General features: G+C 42.0%; 1 protein-coding gene across 1 annotated transcript; it reads left to right on the forward strand.

Annotated features, from left to right (window-relative positions):
* Positions 1–582: 582 nt before the first annotated feature.
* On the forward strand, positions 583–20,133 carry TARS1 (threonyl-tRNA synthetase 1). The gene is made up of 19 exons (XM_086628734.1): positions 583–618; positions 975–1,055; positions 1,923–2,113; positions 3,235–3,358; positions 4,787–4,908; positions 5,124–5,241; positions 6,096–6,160; positions 6,242–6,320; positions 6,867–7,013; positions 8,185–8,283; positions 9,024–9,190; positions 9,709–9,871; positions 9,961–10,098; positions 10,834–10,911; positions 15,354–15,454; positions 15,575–15,679; positions 16,354–16,426; positions 17,161–17,275; positions 18,865–20,133. Exons 1-19 carry the CDS (start codon positions 598–600, stop codon positions 19,011–19,013), a joined length of 2,136 nt encoding a protein of 711 aa, XP_086484860.1. The 5' UTR covers positions 583–597; the 3' UTR covers positions 19,014–20,133.
* Positions 20,134–21,433: the final 1,300 nt, after the last annotated feature.

Consider the following 21,433-nt stretch of genomic DNA (forward strand, 5'->3'; position numbering starts at 1 on the left):
GGGCTCAGCAAAGCAGCCGCATCTCCGCGGTCCAGGTCCGACAGAATCTCTTCAAAATCTCTTCCACCTTTTTTCCCCTGGGAAATCAGACATTGGGTCAATTAATTTTTTTTTTGTTTGTTTTGTTGGACTCCTTTGCAAAGAGTACTCCCATCAGTTGATCCGTCCTTGACTGAACCTTCGCCTCGGGGAACACGGTAGCCAGAGCTCCCCGAGCGCCAACTCGTCCCTCAGCCCCTCGCCGCCCCCGCGGGCCAATGGCCCTGCCGGCGGGGGAAGGAGGGTTACGTTTCTCTACCGGGGGAGAACGGGGAGCAGCTGTGTGGGGACACGCCCCGCCCTCAGGGGTGCTGGCATGGCTCCTAAATTTCGAGCTGCTGCGGCCCCCGACAGATCTCCGCCACTCCCACCGCACCACCGCCGCAGCCGCACACCCCAGGACGGCACACCCCTCCGGCCCCATCGGCCCGGCCGCGGCGGCTCCACTCGGGTCAGCGCGGACACCCCTCGGTTGCATCAGCCGCGGCGGCCGGGAGGCGCCTGCGCGGCGCCGTTCCCGCCCCTTCCCCGCCGCGCCGGACGGTTCCGCGTGCGATAATGGCGGGCGCTGACAGCCAGGTGGGCCCGGTACCTCAGCGGTGCCCTCTCTCAGCGCGGGCCGAGGGGTGTCCTGAGGCGGGGCGGCCCCTTCTTCCCGCGTCCGGCCCGGAGGGGGGTCGGCCCTGCCAGGAGGGCGGTGCTGGCGGCAGGAGGGAGCTAGGCCTCTTCTCCCTCACCCTTCTGGCGGGTCGCCGGGGGTTTCGCTCGTTCCGGGGAGCGGGGTGGAAAGGCGGTGAGGTTTACCTGAAGGCAGAAGAGAAGGGAGCTGGGCTGAGGTTTCCCGGGGCGAAGGGGGTGTGGGGCGGAGGGGGGTTATAGCGCCGTCGGTGTGGACGGCTGCTGGAGAATGAAGAAATGGTGCTCGCCCTCCGCAGGCAAATGCTGGGGAAGAAAAGAAGGCGGACTGCGGAATGAAGAAAATGAAGGAAGGGGCTGGCGATGGAGGGCGGACAGAGGTGAGCTGCGCTTGGGCCGTGGCGGGGTCGAAAGATGCGTTTTCCTGGTTGCTGTCTTGTGTACTGCTGCAGTTCATCCCTCTGAAGTATTTTATCTGGCATTACAGTTACTCCGTGTTTGCCGTGAAGTGACTTTATTGCTCTTTACGTCAAGTTACGTGGGCGTAACGGGAGAGTGGCTGCGATTTCATAGTGGCTCTTTTCACTGTGCCTGTTTGCACCAGGAAGCAGGCAGCAGCTCTCTGGGATGAGGAAAGCCTGCATAAGGCGCTTTCGCTTTTCTGTCTTCGTGGTGGGTAAACACAGATGATCCCTCTGGCTGCAGAGAGAGGGCCAGCTGCTGGCAGCGCTGACCCTGAGCCAGCCGCATAGCTGTGTAACCCTGGTTATGCCCACGCTGATAGTCCTGATGTCGTTGTATGACGTGTGGACTGGAGTCAGTTCCTGTCTGGGTAGCTCAGAGTAGAGGTGTTTCCTCAATTTTTTGGCCTATTAAGAAAAACCTGTTTTTATAAAAGTTGAACGTCTACAGTCTTTTCAAATTTGTTTTTATCCTTGTGTAGCTTGTTAAACAGGTGTTTAATAAACTGTGTAGTAGCTTACTAACATACGTGTAGTTTATTACACAGGTATACAGTGGTACATTTCAAATTAATAAATTTTATCAAGCTGAAGTCTTTTAACGTTATAATTAATGTATAATTAATCTGTAATAATGATTATTAGACGTAGCACATATATAGATATAGTCACATGGCTGCTTGTGAAAAGTATATCCATTCTATTTGCATTCTTGACATAAAGTGATATTAGATTATTCTAATATTCCCTTGATTTTTTTCCTTTCTCTTTATTCATCATATATAGCTGAATCCCTGGCCTGCATTTATCAACGAGCGTTTAGAGATGTACAATAAACTTAAAGCTGAACATGATGCGCTTCTTGCAGAAAGAGCTGCAAATGACAGTAAACCCATTAAAGTTACCTTACCCGATGGCAAGCAGGTTGATGCTGAATCCTGGAAGACTACTCCTTATCAAATCGCTTGTGGAATTAGGTACGATTCCATTCTGTGATACACTCTATTGTTTCAGCTCCGTGTCTGCAGGTTGTGGCTGTGTATAAATGCTCTGTTAGTCATTTATCTCAACTCTTCCTAAGGCATCTTGTGTATAATAAACTGACAGTAACCAGGAGGGTTCCAGTTTTGGAGTGTCATTATTTTGCCTTATGAAGATACAGTTTTTGAAATTAAGTAAGAATATAATTGAGATCTTTGATACACACGTTACTTGCATATTTTTCCCGCAAGTGCTGTCGTTGTGTTAACTACTTAGGGATATGGTTTAATGGGGATTAGGGACGGTTGGACTGAATGATCTCTAAGGTCTCTTCCAACCTAGAAAAATCTATGAAATCTATGAACTAATTTGCTAATAAATTTACTCTGTAAGATTGAATGCTAGCACATGCCAGCTAGTTTCCAGTGACCTGGAGAAGTTGACTGCTGGGTGACATTTCAGTTGATTTCAGAGACAGTTAAAAGTATGAGAATCTTTCACTTAACTCCATTTTTACTTGGATGGGAGACACACATCAAAAAGAGCAGCACACATCTCCAGGTTACTCAGACTTGCTGTGAAGTAGATTTGAACGATGCACATTGGACACCATAACAGCTAAAATTACAAAAACTGGGTGATTCCTAGAGGTGAAATGGCATTTTCTTTCATGCTTATGTGCCTTGTCTTTGGAACCGTCTTTGCTTTTGTAATTTGGGATCAAGGAAAGGGTATTTTGCCTAGTGGAAACAAAACTAAAAGTTACTACATCAGAAATAGTATTTGATAATTTTTAAAACAGGTGCTCTGTCTTTTATTGCAATAGGAGTTTGAAGTCAGATTAGTTTTTTGAGGTGGCTGCCTCTTAAGTCAAAAATGTTAATGAACGTGTGAGTGATGAGTTTACAGCATAGTTTTCTTCCCTCATCTCTGATATGTGAGTAGGATTCTCATAAATGTTCAAGACTGGCTAAACAGCTCTTTTATTTGGAATTTATTTATGAAATTTTACCCACTCTTGAGCACTCCTGAAAATCTTATTCAACATGGAGGGCAAATTTGGGGAACTTCTGCTTGCTGATTTCAAAAGACTGTATACTCTGTATTTATTCTGTAGTCAGGGCTTAGCTGACAACACTGTTATTGCTAAAGTGAACAAGATGGTTTGGGATCTAGACCGTCCTTTGGAGGAGGATTGTACCCTGGAGCTGCTTAAGTTTGAAGATGAAGAGGCTCAAGCAGTGAGTATCTTCTGACGAAATTTGTTTGCCCTTGGATTTGCATTAAACAGGCTTGAGTACTTATTCCATCTTTACTGTGTTCAAAAGATGAGGATACAGAAACAGGTTTGCTGTGTAGGAACATGTGCATATTCTAATAGTTCCTTACAAGGGACTTGTGGTCCTGCAGATAATGTACATTCTGTTGTGCATTTGTAGCCAAGTCTGCTAGGAGTTGCTGTAGTTTTGTCAAGTCTGTTCTCATTAAAATTTTATATTTACAACCTTCATATTAATGTAAAGTAGATCTTTTGAACTGACCTCTTCAGCTGACTTTGAAAATAATACAGAGTACAAAAGTACATACAGAGTAGGCTGCTCTTGATCTTATTGCAGCCTTCCAGTACCTAAAGGGGGCCTACAGGAAAGCTGGAGAGGGACTTTTTACAAGGGTGTGCAGTGATAGGACAAGGGGTAATGGCGTTAAACTGAAAGAGGGGAGATTTAGATTGGATATTAGGAAGAAATTTTTCACTCTGAGGGTGGTGAGGCACTGGAGCAGGTTGCCCAGAGAAATTGTGAATGCTTCATCCTTGGTAGTGTTCAAGGCCAGGTTGGATAAGGCTTTGGGCAACCTGGAGTAGTGGAGGGTGTCCCTGCCCATGGCAGGGGGTTGGAACTGGATGATCTTTAAGGTCGCTTCCAATCCTAACCATTCTATGATTCTATGCAAAAGTACCTTCCTTGTTTGGGCTGCTCATTCAGATAAATGTGAATATCCAGTAAATTTGTAAATACAGTCTTTAAAAAAAAAATCATTTGGTACAAGAAGCTGTCAGTCAGACTTGTCACGGAGGTCTTGCATTCAAACTTAGGGTTTTCATGCTGGCTAAATGACGGCTCCTGTGAGATTTATGTTTTCTGATCTGTGCCAATAAAAGCAGACTGACTCCTATAGATTGGGTTTAATTTGTGAAAACTTCAGGTGTACTACAAGATGGAGTGTAATTTTTAACTTTATGAACTGTTCTATTTCAGTGGAGGATTTCTCATGCATAAAATCTTTGTATTAGGACCGCAGTCTGTATGTTGAAAGCACGCCTTTTGGTCTTTATGCAGAGCTGATTGATTGAAGTTCATAGAAAAAAAAAAGTTTCTGAATTAGTTTCCTGACTTTTTGACAATAATTGAATCATTTCAACAATAGTTGAAAATAAGAAATATTTGCTGCCAAGCTGTAAACAATTTTCCAGTGTTACCTTTTGGAAGTGTTCATGCGTAGGATGAGAGTGTTGCTGGGCAGGTCACTTCTGTTCTGCAGACTGCTCTAATGTGGGATCTGCATCAAGTATTGTTAAAAGCAAGCATTTCAGAAAAGGTTTTAATTGAAATACTCAGAAATGCATTGTGTGTGTCCAGACTGATCCTCTCTTTTTTTACTTCCATTAGGTATACTGGCACTCAAGTGCTCACATAATGGGTGAAGCTATGGAGCGGATCTACGGTGGCTGTCTGTGCTATGGCCCACCAATAGAAAATGGATTTTATTATGACATGTTCCTTGAGGAAGGGTAGGTTTTATATTTTTCTCTTTTAGGAGTAGGGGAGTGGCAGTCACAGCAAAATTTCTGTTATCTGCCTGGTCCCAGAACAAAGTCATCTGTACTAGTGCAGATTGCTTTGTTCTTTGCAGTGCAGCCCATCCACAAGCTAGTTCGTTGTGACCAGATCAGAAATTGCAAGTAAAATCAAGAATAATGCGCTTTTTTGTGTGTATTTATTTTAGGGGTGTGTCAAGTAATGACTTCTCTGCTTTGGAAACATTATGCAAAAAGATAATGAAGGAGAAACAAGCCTTTGAAAGACTGGAGGTTAAGAAGGAGACGCTACTTGAAATGTTTAAGGTGGGCTGTTTTAGAAGGTTATTCCTAGCATTGTATAGTTATTCTTTAAGCAATTGTAACTTCAGCTATATGTTCCGTTAGTGGTAGAGGAAGGTCTATCAAATTAACTTTTTAAGGTGATATGTTCTTAGAAGCACATTTGTGATAGTTAACAAAAAAACGAGCAAAGGTGTAATTCTTAGGTTCTTGGGAATGTGCATGAGATTTTCTGCAACTGTAAGAATTCTCATTCTTCCCCTGGGTGGCCTTGGCAAAATGTTTGAAGCCACATTTGTTTTCCACAGATGTAAATTTGCAATATGTTATGTGCAGTTGTGTTAAATATCTATGTTATAGTGGCTGTTAGTAAAATGTTGTTGTGATACTATAACTGTATATGCTGATGCATTCAGAATGCTTCATAGAACAATTTTTAGAATGAGGATTTCTAAGAAAGTCCAGGCAACACTAAAAGCTGATCCTTTCTCTTTAGTCTCTAGCTGCAAATAGTTTTCTGGCATTCCAGATAGAAGTTACTCAGCTTTCACTGTTAAGACATCAGGAGAATCATGTCATTCAGGTTGGAACGTACCTTCGTAAGTGTCCAGTCCAGTCTCCTGCAGATGGCATAGGGTCAACATTGAGGTCAGACCAGCTTGCTGAGGGCTTGTCCAGTTGGGCCTTCAGAATCTGTAAGGATAGAGCCTGCACAACCTGCTCTCTGGGCAGCTTGTTCCACTACTTGACTATCTGTCTGTCTATTGTAATCCTCTTTTGATGCAGTACAGCATCAGGTTTGCAAATAGTTTAGACTACTGGCCAGTTCTCTTGCTTAACAAGGAGTTAACAAATATGTGCACTGCTTTTCTTCTCAGTATAATAAATTCAAGTGCCGCATCCTGAATGAGAAGGTCAAGACTCCAACTACCACGGTATACAGGTAATTACACATGCATCATAATATTGCTGGATATATCTTTCTAGGGTGAAACATACCAAATTAATGTTTCCCTATTCTTAGATGTGGACCCTTAATAGATTTATGCAGAGGACCTCATGTCAGGCATACTGGCAAGATAAAGACCATAAAAATTCATAAGGTGAGTGCTGAAACTGCTTTAGACAATTGTTTTCACTGGAAATATGCTGCTGTCTTTGGGCAATGTGATAGTGGCTTATCGAAGAATGTACCATGGAATGGATAACTGGCCAAAAACTCAGTGTAACAAATTGGGAAAGGGCTGTACGCTAGATTCAAATGGTGTGAAGCCCAACTAGATGTCCAGGGCCTGCACTTCCAACACAAATAGGAACGTGAGTGTGGCTTAAGGCTTGTATACTTTTTGCTCAGCTGATGGCTATAGCTAAGCGTGAATAAAGTTGGAATTTTACGGCTACAAAGAGAGCAAATAAGCTTAAAAAAAGACGAGAGAGTTTGAAAACCTTTTTACATATTCTGTTCACCTGTTTTTTCTGGATTTTTCTAGTCAGTGCTCTGAATTTAAGATTAAAGCTCTCCTTATGCCTTAGTTGTTCTACATTAAGTATAGTGATTTATTAATAATCACCTACCTTTTAGTAGGCAGTAGTAGTAAAATGTGGAGGCTCCTCCTTTCTTCAATGTTTAATTTATTTTTTGTGTACAGAATTCTTCTACCTATTGGGAAGGCAAGGCTGATATGGAATCCCTCCAGCGGATCTATGGAATTTCATTCCCAGATGCAAAAATGCTGAAGGAGTGGGAGAAGTTCCAGGAGGAAGCTAAAAGCAGAGATCACAGAAAAATTGGGCGGGTGAGACAGTTTTTCTGGTAATATATTTCACAAGCACTGTGTGGATGTAACCCCCTCAACTAGAAGCATCTCGAAGACAGCGTATACTTGTTGCCACAACCAAGATGTGACACAATTGTATTTTCAGTCGAGTTGCAAAGTCAGTTGCTTTTCTCTCAAGAGCATCAAAAGCCCTGAAGCAAAATCTCTGCAGACTTTTTGCTGTTTTAAACACAATGACATCCTTATTCCACAGATTAATCAGAACAGAACATGAACGCTTTGGTCTGCACAGCGTGAACATTTCAGTTGGCAGGCAGTGCTCCTTCCTACGCAGTTCACTGCAGCCTGTTCACTCACAGTTCTTCTGTGTGATTTCAAAATCCATAATACGTTATTTTCATTTTTTAGTTGGTTGGTTTTTGGTTTTGTTTTTTACATGGAATCCCCTGTCAGATAATTGATAGTCCTGCACGCTGTTACCAGGTCTGCTGCTAGGACATCAGGGAAATACACAGAGGAATTCACTATATGCAGTCCTCAAGCATGTGTGCAGATGTTTGTCACAACTTTAGCCAGGCCCTTCTCAGCGGCATCCAATGATAGGACAAGGGGAAATGGATATAAGCTGGAACATAGGAGGTTCCGCTTAAACATGAGGAAGAACTTCTTCCCAGTAAGGGTAACAGAACACTGGAACAGGCTGCCCAGAGAGGTTGTGGAGTCTCCTTCTCTGGAGATGCTCAAAACCCGCCTGGACATGTTCTTGTGTGATCTGATCTAGGTGGTCCTGCTCCGGCAGGGGGATTGGACTAGATGATCCTTTGAGGTCCCTTCCAATCCCTGACATTCTGTGATTCCGTGACAGTTCACACGTTCAGTTTGTGTGCAGGTAATTAGCTACAGAAGCAGAACTAAACATTGCTGGCAACTGTGGAGGCACAGTTAGGAGTTAGATGTAAACATGAAGTTTTGGAGCATCAGTAATGAAACACGAAACTGAACAATCTCCTTTCCCTGTACGTACTAATGGAGATACAAGTACCTGTGAAAATGCTTCTCATCTATTGGTACTGCCTTTTTTAAAAAACACTTGATTAGTGATGCTTAGTCAGTAGTAGCTAATTTGTGAATGTTAAATGAAAAAGGTGGTGTACAAATGCTAAGTTTTTCAAATACTATTTTTCTGCAGGACCAAGAACTGTTTTTCTTCCATGAACTCAGCCCTGGCAGCTGTTTTTTCTTGCCAAAAGGAGCTTACATTTATAACACATTAATTGAATTCATCCGGGTAAGTAATGTCTTTTGGAAATCTTATAGAAGAAATTGCTCAATTTTGGAAAAATAAGTAGCAGCATGCTACATATAACAGTATTAACAGCCCTTCATTGCAGCTTAGTTTAATCTCTTAGTTCTGTAAGCCATGGAACTAAAGAAACCTGGTTTCTTTGAATTGGTCCTGTCACAATCTCTGCTTATATGTTTTCATCAACACTTTACACCTGCAGTTAAAGCAGTGATAACGATGCTTTATAGTGTGAATTCTTTGACATCTGATAGTACAGCCAAACACACTACAGCTGTTCCACTGATGCATATTGCTTTGTTTTAATAAACTTACTGAATTTGGCCTTGTGGAACTATTTGTTTTGAGGTGATGTGTAGGAAAAAAATCGCGATCTTCCTGTTGTAATATTTAAAGTCTAACTTATTACTGTACATTGGGGCTGCAATGTACTATCAAAGTGTCATTGAATAATTAGAGACTGCTGCTTTGCTTGCAGGGAGGAAACTATTTCTTCTTGCTTACTACAGAGGAATTGTTTCGGGAAGGGTGGTGCTGATGGAAAGGATGTATCCTGGCATGTCCTACTTGAATTTTCCTCCACTCTCCTCTCCCTCTTCGCTTCTTGAGTCATGAACCTTTGTAGGGCAGAATTTGTATATTTTTATGGCTGCTCATTGACGGCTGAGTACCATTACTTTTGTTTGCTTTATTAGTTACTTTATGTACTGGGTCTGTTGTTTTAGAGTGAGTATCGAAAACGTGGCTTCCAGGAGGTTGTCACTCCAAATGTTTTCAACAGCAAACTGTGGATGACTTCAGGGCACTGGCAGCATTACAGTGACAACATGTTTTCCTTTGAAGTGGAGAAAGAAATATTTGCTCTGAAGCCTATGAACTGTCCAGGACACTGGTAAATACATAGCAAATCCAGTTTACCAAAGATGATGCTTATTAAGAAAAAAAAAAAAATTCCTATTTCTTTTGCCTGCTTACTTGTAGAGATGGCTATCTTCAGGTATGCAGATGTGACGTGCTGTCAGGAGTGGTGTAATTATGAGTCGTGTTGTCTGTGTGCTCTCTACTTGAGAGCCTGAGAAATACTACTTTTCCATCATTACAGTAACTGTGTTTTAGACTGGAAGCGTACCTTGGTACTACAAAACCTGGATGTCTGAAATGGATACTGGGCCATTGTCAGTTTTGTTTAGGAGCTGTTTTATCTTTTCTCTGTGAGGTGGGGGAAGGCTACCAGCTCTAGAAGGATATTTGTGTTGGTTTTCCTGACAAAACTAGATGTTAATGATGGTTGTATTCAGATTACATCCTTGGCATTATGGCCATTTGCTTAGGTACTGGCTGCTTCTGATTGGCTGTTCTTTGCAGAATTTTGGTTCTGGATGAGCTTCAAATAATAAACTTTTCCTTCAGCCTTATGTTTGATCATCGTCCGAGATCATGGCGTGAACTGCCGTTGCGATTGGCGGATTTTGGAGTTCTGCATCGCAATGAACTGTCAGGAGCTCTTACAGGACTCACTCGAGTACGCCGGTTCCAGCAGGACGACGCTCACATATTCTGTGCTATGGAGCAGGTATGGGCTGCTGTTAAATGAAATTGGGTATTAAAATCAGATTTACTGATTTTTCCGTATTTGAGACTTTTATTTCTATCCTCATAAAGATTGAAGAGGAGATAAAGAGTTGTCTGCATTTCCTGCGTACTGTGTATGATGTCTTCGGATTTTCCTTTAAACTGAATCTCTCTACTCGTCCTGAAAAGTTCCTGGGAGATATCGAAGTGTGGAATCAAGCTGAAAAGGTAAGCAGTGGTTTTATTAACTTTTTATATGAAAGCAAGGCTGCAGCTGGAAGTCCTGTAAGAACATAATGCCTTCTGGGAGGTACGCTGACAGCTGGACATAAGCAATATAACTTTAATAACTGTCTTCAATTCAGTCTGGCTGCTGTAAATAGCTTACTTTCCATACAAAAGCAATCTCCATGTCAGAATCTAATTACCTTTTGCTACTCTCCTTCCTTGTATTTTTTTGATAATTTAAAAAAAAAAAAAATAGGAAGAGAACCAATTCTGACAGCCCCTGTAATAAGACTTAGATCCATCTTCCAAAAGCCAGGTTGCTTTCTTGATTTAAGGGATAGGGTTAGCCCTTGCATATGCAGTGCTGGGAAGAAGATAGGGCAGGAATAGAGATGAGGTGTATCAGGGTGGATCCTCTCTTGATATTACCTACAAACTTTGACTCTAGCATAGAAATTTCTTGCATCTTAGCCAATGCCGCTTGTTTGGCCTCTTCCAAAATGAATGCATTAATTTTGTTTGTTTGAATTTGGACTAGTTTTTTGGGTTTTTTTTTAGCTGGAGCCCTTCCAAAACGTTTGTTTTTCAGAAAATAGATGAGTTGCAGCAGTAACTGAAAAGTACTGAGAGTTTGGTAGTGTCTCCTGTCTGCAGCAGCAGGCTGACCTGATGCTGTAACATGGAAAGGCAGTGAATGATTGAGAAATGCTGAGTCTATGTGTCCTTTATCTCTAGCAACTCGAAAACAGCCTCAATGACTTTGGTGAGAAGTGGGAGTTAAACCCTGGCGATGGAGCTTTCTATGGACCTAAGGTTAGTATGTTGCTAACCCTTAGCTGGGTTAGGCTTTTGAGTCTGTTTGGATGAGGCAGATGAAAGCTACACAATTCCTTGCTTTCCGTTGATACAACTGTAATCTTGACAGTAGGCGTAGCATGCGAATGCTCTTCTTTGCAGTATAGCAGATGAGAAGAAAAAACCCAAAAGTCTTCATGTGTTTACAAAATGATGTTAAATGTTGTGTTCCCCAGAAAGGCAAGTGTTGGCCATCTGTTTGTGCAGAGTGTTTGCCAGATGACTTCCAACAGATACCTGACTAAGACAGAGTCTCCATCTGGTTAATATTCTGCTCTAAGTTAATGTGTTAATACATAAAGGTTATTATGTATTATCTTGCTCATATTATTATGAGCAAGAGGGAGAAAATAGTATGGTTTTTTTTCATGATCTTCTTAGTAAAGACAGGTTTTATTTTTCACTAGCTGTCCTGCACATTCCCTTCTAACATAACATTATAAGTAAATTTTTCAATGTCAGAGTGGATTTCTAAAGCATTGGTGCAGTTTAGGTTTGGCTGGAGGATATAGCACAAAACTGGTTATTAAACTGATGACCTGGAACAAGCTGAGATTGTTAAAAGCTGGGATTAGGAAGAGGGGATTCTTTATCTAAGATGCTGTCCAGCTGAAATTGCGTGGGTTTTGAGATACGTAAACTCTGACATACTTGAGAGAGAAATAATACTCTTTGATCCTGGTTTTCACATAGCTTTAACACTCATTTCATTAATTAAACCCAGTTCAAATGTATAAACTATTTGTTTGCTGCTTAAACAGAGCTGATTGGTTTAGTAGGAGATGTGAACAGAAGGTGGCACTGTAAGATCAGTATTACTAGAGCGATTGCTGCCTCAGAAGTAATCCTTTGGGCGATAAATGAGTTCTAAATCATGAGAAAAATAAAAATAAACTTACTGGCAAAACAAATTTTTGAAAAACGTTTTTACTGGCACAATTTTGTAGCTGCATTGGGTTGCTGCTGGGTTTTGGTGTTTTAAAAAGCTTGCATTGGTTTTGTGGTTATGCTGTTTATTTTTTAAAGCTGTCTTTTCAGTCTGCACAAAATAAGTAGGGCCTTCTAGGTATTTTAGAATCATAGAATCATAGAAAGGTTAGGTTTGGAGGGGACCTGAAAGATCATCGAGTTCCAACCCCCCAGCCATGGGCAGAGAAACCCTCCACTACACCAGGTTGCCCAAAGCCTCATCCAGCCTGGCCTTGAACACTTCCAGGAATAGGGCATCTACAGCTTCTCTGGGCAACCTGTTCCAATACCTCACCACCCTTTGAGTGAAAAATTCCTTCTTTATCTCTAATCTAAATCTTCCCTCTTTCAGTTTAAATCCATTACCCCTTGTCCTATCACTGCACACCCTTGTAAAAAGTCCCTCTCCAGCTTTCCTGTAGGCCCCCTTTAAGTACTGGAAAGCTGCAATAAGATCATCCCGGAGCCTTCTTTTCTCCAGGCTGAACAGCCCCAACTCTCTCAGCCTGTCTTCATAGCAGAGGTGCTCCAGCCCTCGCATCATCTTCGTGGCCCTCCTCTGGACTTGCTCCAGCAGCTCTATGTCTTTCTTGTGCTGGGGACTCCAGAGCTGAATGCAGTATTCCAGGTGGGGTCTCACAAGAGCAGAGTAGAGGGGCAGAATCCCCTCCCTCAACCAGCTGGCCATGCTTCTTTGGATGCAGCCCAGGATACGGTTGGCTTTCTGGGCTGCCAGCGCACATTGCTGGCTCATGTTGAGCTTCCCATCCACCAGCACTCCCAAGTCCTTTTCCTCAGGGCTGCTCTCAATCCGTTCTCCGCCCAGCCTGCACTTGTGCTTGGGATTGCTCCGAGTCATGTGCAGGACCTTGCACTTGGCCTTGTTGAACATCATGAGGTTCTCACAGGCCCACCTCTCCAGCCTGTCAAGTGGACATTGAACTGTTGACCACAACTCTTTGCGTGCGACCATCCAGCCAATTCCTTATCCACCAAGTGGTCCATCCATCAAACCTATGTCTTTCCAGTTTAGAGACAAGGATGTTGTGTGGGACAGTATCAAATGCTTTGGATAAGTCCAGGTAGACGATGTCAGTTGCTCTTCCCCTATCCATCAATGCTGTAACCTCATCATAGAAGGCCACCAAATTAATCAGGCAGGATTTGCCCTTAGTGAAGCCATGTTGGCTGTCACCAATCACCTCCTTATTTTCTATGTGCCTTAGCATAGTCGCCAGGAGGATCTGCTCCATGATCTTGCCAGGCACAGAGGTGAGACTGACTGGCCTGTAGTTCCCTGGGTCTTCTTTTTTTCCCTTTTCAAAAATGGGGGCTATGTTTCCCCTTTTCCAGTCATTGGGAACTTTACCAGATTGCCACGACTTCTGAAATATGATGGATAGTGGCTTAGCAACTTCATCTGCCAGTTCCCTCAGGACCCGCAGATGTACCTCGTCTGGTCCCATGGACTTGTGCACCTTCAGGTTCCTTACATGATCTCAAACCTGATCTTCTCCTACAGTGGGCGGTTCTTCATTTTCCCAGTTCCTGCCTTTGCCTTCTGTGACTTGGGCTGTGCCGCTGGAGCTCTTTGCAGTGAAGACTGAGGCAAAGAAGTCATTGAGAACCTCAGCCTTCTCCATATCCCTGGTAGCCAGGTCCCCCGTTTCCTTCTGGAGAGGGCCTTCATTTTCCCTAGATCTCTTTTTATCACTGACGTATCTATAGAAGTTTTTCTTGTTGCCCTTGATGTCCCTGGCCAGATTTAACTCTATCAGGGCTTTAGCTTTCCTAACCTGATCTCTGGTTGCTCAGACAATCGTTCTGTATTCTTCCCAGGCTTCCTGTCCTTCTTTCCACCCTCTGTGGGCCTTCTTTTTGTGCCTGAGTTGGTCCACGAGCTCCTTGTTCATCCATGCAGGCCTCCTGGTGTTCCTGCCTGACTTCCTCTTTGTTGGGATGCACCGCTCGCGAGCTTGGAGGAGGTGATCCTTGAATATTAACCAGCTTTCTTGGGCCCCTCTTCCCTCTAGGGCTTCATCCCATTGTACTCTACCGAGGAGATCCCTGAAGAGGCCGAAGTCTGCTCTCCTGAAATATTTTCTGATATCCTTGAGCATAAGGACAGAGAGCCTTACAAAATGACTTGTAAATCTTTCCCTAATAAACCTGCGCTACCTTTATGTCTATATTCAGTCATCTAGTAAACTGATTAAGATTTCTCTCTTTGTATCCTAATTGAATCAATTACATTTTATGGGCTGTAAGTGAAATGTGTTACAGCAGCTAATCATTCATAATGCGAAATGCAAACAATATTCAGTAATTTCCTCAGTTGATTTGAAAGAAGGCAAATATCTACAGGAACCTTTGTTAACCTTTATTAACCTTATACTTGCTCCTGATAATCTCCAGCCAAAGTAAGGTGAGCAAACATGTAGCATTTGACACTGGTTTTAGTGGAAACTAGTTAAAATTTACATTTTTAAGTTAAGCTCTACATCTAGGGTACCTTTAAAATACTTAGATTTTTTTTTTGTCTATAACTGAGTGTATTGAATTAAAGAAGGCTGTAGATAATTTATTTTGTTAGAAGCTGTTTGCTGACTAGCTGAACTATGATAAAGTCTGGCTTCTGAATGGAAAATTCAACGTTTAGAACTTCAGTTTATAAAACACTGATCTGTGTGATACATAAATTAAATCAAGGCACACAGCCCCAGCATATAGCCATACTGGTAAAAGGATGAATAAGAGCAGTGTGATAAATAAATAAGGTCAGGTTGCTATATATCTACTGTTTCAAATCCGTCTCTCTGTCTAACTTGTAAGTGCACTCAGAATTCAAGTGTAAGGTGCAATAGAAAGAATAGGCTGGACTATGGATACTCATAGTCAGAACAAGTGTCATTGATTAATACGATCCCTACTGGTAAGTGGACTGTTCAACACTACGATTCTCATCCCATGTTCTTGCCCTGAATTTGTAACGTAAACTATAAAGTATTAAAATACTGGATAAAAAAAGGAGTGTAAGTTTGCCAGTTTGAGGTTGAAGAAATCTCATTTTTGGTGAGACATGTTCAGTTCGAGGATCTTGCACTTGTACTTACGTATTGCTGAATTCATTCAGTGAAAAGGTCCATAAAAGTCCCAGACTGAAACTCACAAAAAATAGTCCGAGGTATTATAGTTCCCCTGAAGTAATGTCTCTCTATTTGCTCGCCCTGCTTTTAGCTCTAATGTTTTTTTGCATTAGGACCTGCAAATCAAATATTGAAGTCCTAATGTAGGCTGAAGTGAAAGTACATTGTCTAAAACCACATATAGTTCTCACGAAACCTTCCATCTTAAAACAGTGAGTTTGCTTTCAGAGGGCCGTGCTTGTATCTTAAGCTCTAGTAAAAGTTTGTGGTTTTTTTGTTTCTAAGATTGACATTCAGATTAAAGATGCGATTGGCCGCTACCACCAGTGTGCTACAATCCAGCTCGACTTCCAGCTGCCAGTCAGATTTAACCTCACGTTTGTCAGGTAAGCACAGAGGCTGGTGGTTTTATTTACTATATAATCTAACTTTCCTGTCACTTACAGCCATAAGTTTACATCAAGAAAAAACCTTACATTTAAAAAAACCCAACCCTTTCTTCACAGCCATGATGGTAATGACAAGAAAAGACCAGTTATCATTCACCGGGCTATCTTGGGATCTGTGGAGAGAATGATCGCCATTCTAACTGAAAACTATGGAGGCAAATGGTAATGTTGAAAAGCAGATTTATTATTCCAGTTTGAGCAGACACTTTACGTGGAAGAGAAATGAGCCCCAAGCATGCAAGAATCGAGAGGGTTTGTTCTGCTTGCTTGCTGCAGAGACATGCCGCAGGTGTACCACAGGGCAATTCCTGCTGAACCACCTTCCTTGGGTATTAAATAATTCCAGATATGGTAGCCTCTACACGATACCACTCATGCAGGTGCAGCGTACAGCTTGTATGCGCACGGTAAATGTCTCTCAACTTTACCTTTGCTGCTGGGCTGCCTTACGATGAGTTATTCATGTAGGTCATCTCCTCTACTTGCTGCAGTACAATACCAGATGGGGATGACCCCTCTGATTATAACAACACTCAAAAGTGTTTTCCCGTGATTAGTTAGTAATAAGCTCAACAACTCAATTATGATTGGTTGTCTGATACAAAACACTTGAATCTTGGGTCAAAAAGTACTTTTGTCCACACTGCAGTTTTTAGACAGTTCTTCTTGGGAGATAAATTTTAATGAGTGTAGGGCTGTTGTTGCCTGTGAACCCTATATAAGCAGCTGGCTTTTTGAATCTCCCATGTAGATTTTAGTCCTATCTGTTAATAGGATTTTTCATGCTAAAAAAACTACTGAAGGCTATATAAACTTATTTTGTTTGTTTATTGAAGGCCACTCTGGCTGTCCCCACAGCAGGTAATGGTGGTGCCGGTGGGACCAACGTGTGATGAGTATGCTGAAAAGGTGATGTATTTGGTTTGGGGGCTTTTTTTTTTTCAGTATATTGTATTTAGCTGAGATACTTGGTTATTAATGAGTAATAGTATTTATCCTACATAAATATGGTAAGTCTTTCCATATTACATTGTATCATTTTTAGATTACCATGACAATTAGCTGCTCAATTTGTAGATACATCTTAAAGAGGACCTGAAATAGATTTTGGGTGTCTGAATAGCAAATACTGATCTTTGTGAGGCTGTTACTTTTGAAAAACTTAGTTTTTGTCTCTAGCTCTAAAGCTGTCTTACCCTTCAGGTTCTAGTTTCTCACAGCCATGTGCAACTTGCAGAGCAGTAAGAAAGATGAAGGTGGGTCTTTGCATATTTAGCAGCTAGCAGACCTTCTCTTGGATTTCTTTCAAGAGCACTGTACATAAATAAAATAGTCTGCAAGATAAAAAAAATAAGCTTCTAATTAGGAAGCTCCACCATCCTGCTGCCTTGCACAATATCAAACTCAGACCACTATTCAGCCCAAAACATTAGATATTCACATCACTGCATAGTTATTTAATGTGTATGTACTCACATGATGGCTGGCCTGTTTTCATTCTGGAACTGGGCTCATTTCCAGTGCCTGAGCCAGTGCCTTTGTTTTAGTGGTTGGGTCAGCTTGACTGGCTTAAGTCTGCAAGTTGTAAATAGTTCATTGTCACGAATATCCTATAGTGACAGTTTAAATACTTTTTCTCCTAGGTCAGGCAGCACTTCCATGATGCTGGATTAATGGCAGATGTTGATGTAGATCCTGGGTGCACACTGAACAAGAAGATCAGAAATGCTCAGCTTGCACAGTATAACTTTATTCTGGGTAATGTATAGTGCATTTGTTACTTTATCCTGGCTGACTTTCTTGCATAGGCTGTAGGATTTTATCCTTCTTCAGTGAGCAAGGCAGAGAGTGGTAGTCAGTGTTTCAGGCCACTTTGCTCCTAAGCATCTCCATTCCAGAGAGCCTCTCTTACCTACGTGATAGGCATTCCTGGCCTGTGTAAGTGTCACTGAAAGGAGGTCACTGTGGCCCCAGGCATTACTGCTGCTTTAGAAACAGGTCTTTGCTGTCTTCTGGTCAGCAATGTGGATACCCAATCCTCTAGTCCTGGGCATCACATACTCAATTAGCAGCCCCTCCTATCTCACAGCTGAGGGGTCTCATCAATCGTTTTTGGGTTTGGTGGTTTGGTTTTTCTTTTGTACATTTAGCTGACAAAAAGCAAATGTCTGTTACTAACAAAAAATAAAATGGTGTGAGTTTTTTTTGGGTTTTTTGTTTGTTTGAGGTTGGGTTTTTTTTTTGTTTAACTGACTCAAACATTTTCTGAAGGTGATTGATGACTCTTGAAAGGTATGAAACCTCTTGCCCTTTGGCAGTCAGATTGTTAAACAATGTTCTGCCTCCCCCACCCAGTATTTTAAGTTCTTATTTCAAGTGTAGCAAAAGAAGTCCCATATTTTCACTGCATTCAGCTGTGGTGCACTTCTTCCACATGTAGGAGAAGACTCTTCCATGAGAGGGTGATGCAAGGACAATTAGAAACTGACCCTGAAGTGTGTGATCTGAAGCACTGCCTTAGTCATGTCATGTAAATTGGGGCTCTAGCATTGACCCTAAAACTATCTAGGCTCCACTAGAGTAGCAGGAGCCTTTAGCAGAGGAACTCTACCCTCAGTGGGATTGACAGAATCATAAATAAAGTTTTGTTCTTTAAAACTTTAATCATATGATATGGATAAGACTCAACCACATTTTGCCTTTGAGACCACAAACGTACGATCAGCCTATCGTGCAAAATATCTCACCTATGTTACGTTCAGAGGTTGTTCCAGAGTTGTCCGACTGAATGTAGATTGAGTATTAGAGAAATACAATCTTCTGTAGCTACTTCCAAGTATATTATATAAAATTTATTAGTAATGAGACATACATGTCTTTGGGATCTGTATCTTTAAGTGAAATAGCTTTGGGATTTTCCAATAAACTGTCTTGCTGTCTCTGTAAAAGAAACAAATAGCTATTGTACAATCAAGTTGTCTTTCTAATCTTTGCCTGTGGAGTACTCCATGATTATTTCTTATTTTGACTTTGTGGTCCTCTCTAATAAGAACTAAGTCAAGCTGGACTTACTAAGTTTACTTTTCTTTTTACTTCTATTTTGCTAAGTTGCTGCTCATAACATACTAAAACCTATTAAATGATACGAGATTAAATAAGGCTATTGGCTGTTGCAGATGTAGGTGGGGGGAGCTGGGAGAAGGGCAAAGAAGGGTTTGATGTGTTGGTTGGTAAGCTTTTAGAATTTTGTTTAGTAGAGCTTTACGATAGTAAGTTTTAAGGGAATGGAGGAAAAAATAAGCTTGCTAAATGTTAAGTACATTCCTTTGCATCTTGGCTGTTTCTAGTTGTTGGTGAAAAGGAGAAAGCAAGTGGAACCGTTAACATCCGCACCCGAGACAACAAGGTGCATGGTGAGCGTACAATTGCAGACACTGTGGAGAGACTGCTGGAACTGAAATGTTCTCGCTCCAGGCAAGCTGAAGAGGAATTTTAACACCATCTGCTCTACCTGGCGTAAAAAAAGATTCTAGTTTCCTAATTCTGTTAACCACAGAGTTTATGTGCTGATCCAGATTTGAAATGTATTTCACATTGGACCTCTCGCTCATTTTAGCAGAGATTTTTCTGTAGTCAGAAATGTCTCTTTTTATAAAAATCAGTTTTTCACAAACCTTGAAGTAAAATTTCCTGGCCTCTGACCAATTACAGATGAAGCAAGATGAAATTACTTTCTGTGACTGCAAGGGAAAAGGGAGATCTCAGTCAAGGATACCCATAGAATTCTAACTACCCTGCTAAGAGTAAATACATTTTGATAACAAATGTTTTGCATGAAAGTTAAACAAAAGACCTGGGGCTTAAGAAACCACGTAGTTACCATGTGCTGCAGCAGCTTCCAGAGTGTCTCCTGTAGCAAGGAAAGTGATACCGTGCAGTCTTGTCTGCTGATTTTACACCAGTTAAACATATTGATTCTGAATGGTTCCCAGTCACATGAATGGGAAGTGAACAGAGGTCTCCGACTTCCGTAGCGATTCGTGCTTCTGGGTGTGTCTCAGCTCTCACTGCGTGACACTCCTGACATGGGGCCATCTGCCACGGAGGACTGAGCTGCTAACCAAAGCCAACTGTACTCTTTCTGAAGGGTATTTCATTCTAAAATGCACCGGCTCTAAGACTAAGGTCTTTGTAGCTGTAGAATGGGGATAAGACTGTCTAGAAGAGGTAGGGCATGGAGGGGCCAAAGAAGCAGCTAAGAAACCCGGGGTTCTTGGGAGCAGAGCGTTTCTGTTCTTACGCCTGAGCTGTCCTTTCAGTAAGGCTGTGTATGTCACAGCAGAAACAGGAATGTACCGAACTAAAAATGATAATGATTATTTTTTTAAGACAAATGCTAATTTTGAATTTAATAGGTACAGTCTGCTTCAGTGGGACACTCCCTTCCCAATCCTCTAGTCCTGGGCATCACATACTCAATTAGCAGCCCCTCCTATCTCACAGCTGAGGGATCTCATCAATCGTTTTTGGGTTTGGTGGTTTGGTTTTTCTTTTGTACATTTAGCTGACAAAAAGCAAATGTCTGTTACTAACAAAAAATAAAATGGTGTGAAGTTTTTTTTGGTTTTTTGTTTGTTTGAGGTTGGGTTTTTTTTGTTTAACTGACTCAAACATTTTCTGAAGGTGATTGATGGCTGTTCCTCTAGAAAGAAAGCTATTGCTACAGCCTTAGCAAAGACCAGACAAATCTGAGGACAGGTTTGAACCATCCTGTATTTTGAAAACGTCCAAGTCTCAGCATTTCCTTTATTATCTGGGCAGACGCATTTCATCTCACCTACCTACTTTTCTCACTTATCTTTCTCAGGGATGATGATGATAACACCATATCAGCACCTGAACCCATTGTGAATTCAGTTTCACCAGACCACAACCTCCCCAATTTTTAGAAAATCTATTTCCTAATCTGTTTACTTATCTGTGAAGTGACTAATGCTCATGCAAAACAGCAGAATTGTATGTCACCTGTCCCTTCAAATGTTGAAGCAAAACCAGAGTCAATACCTGTCCCCCACGGAACAGGAGCCACTAGCTCTGTTTCTGTCTAGGAATCGTGCCTCAAACCATCCATTGACAGGACAAGGGGAAATGGCTTTAAACTGAAAGAGTGGAGATTTAGATTAGATCTAAGGAAGAAATTTTTTACAGTGGTGGTGGTAAGACACTGGAACAGGTTGCCCAGAGAAGTTGTGGATGCCCCATCGCTGGAAGTGTTCAAGGCCAGGTTGGAGGAGGCTTTAAGCAACCTGGTCAAGTGGAAGGTGTCCCTACCTGTGGCAGGGGAGTTGGAACTAGATGATCTTTAAGGTCCCTTCTAACCCAAACCATTCTGTGATTCTGTTCTCCTAGGCTGGTGTGTTTGTTGATTTTTTGCAGAGGGCTCTGCCTTTTATTCTGCAGGGATCCCTTGGGCACGCTGGCATTGAGCTGCTGTAGCCAGGTAGTGAGGTACCAGTGCTGTAAAACGCTGGCCACTACTGTCTGTGCCTCAGGAGATGTCAGTCTTGGACAAGTTCAGAAACCCCGTTTACTTGGATCATGCTTTTAAATACCTATGTAACAATATATGTGTGCGTACGTGAATATATTACTAGAAACAACACCTAAGATGCTGCGCTCAAGTGCCATCTAAACTCATTGCTCTCTGCTGTTTTGATTTAAGTTCTCTAGCTGCCACGAGCTGCGTGGACATACGCAGAAGCTCACCTGGCCTGGCCTCAGCAGCACATGCTCTCTCTTGGTTCAAGCAGAAGTCCTCTGAAGAGCAGGCGTTGTTCACTGCTTATCACCTTTGGTAGGAGTTAAGCGCCTGACAAAGTACAGTGCTTGTCTCCTAAGGCAGGAGGATGCAACTTT

This window comes from Tauraco erythrolophus, chromosome Z (genome assembly GCF_009769465.1).
Source record: "Tauraco erythrolophus isolate bTauEry1 chromosome Z, bTauEry1.pri, whole genome shotgun sequence".
Taxonomy (NCBI): domain Eukaryota; kingdom Metazoa; phylum Chordata; class Aves; order Musophagiformes; family Musophagidae; genus Tauraco; species Tauraco erythrolophus.

What these genes read in the sequence shown, in the direction of transcription:
- TARS1 (XM_086628734.1), top strand. Translation starts at nt 598, where the DNA reads ATGGCGGGCGCTGACAGCCAG. An exon ending in AGACCATAAAAATTCATAAG is followed by an intron (nt 6,321 to 6,866) that starts GTGAGTGCTGAA and finishes TTTTGTGTACAG; the next exon opens with AATTCTTCTACCTATTGGGA. An exon ending in GTGATGAGTATGCTGAAAAG is followed by an intron (nt 16,427 to 17,160) that starts GTGATGTATTTG and finishes TTTTTCTCCTAG; the next exon opens with GTCAGGCAGCACTTCCATGA.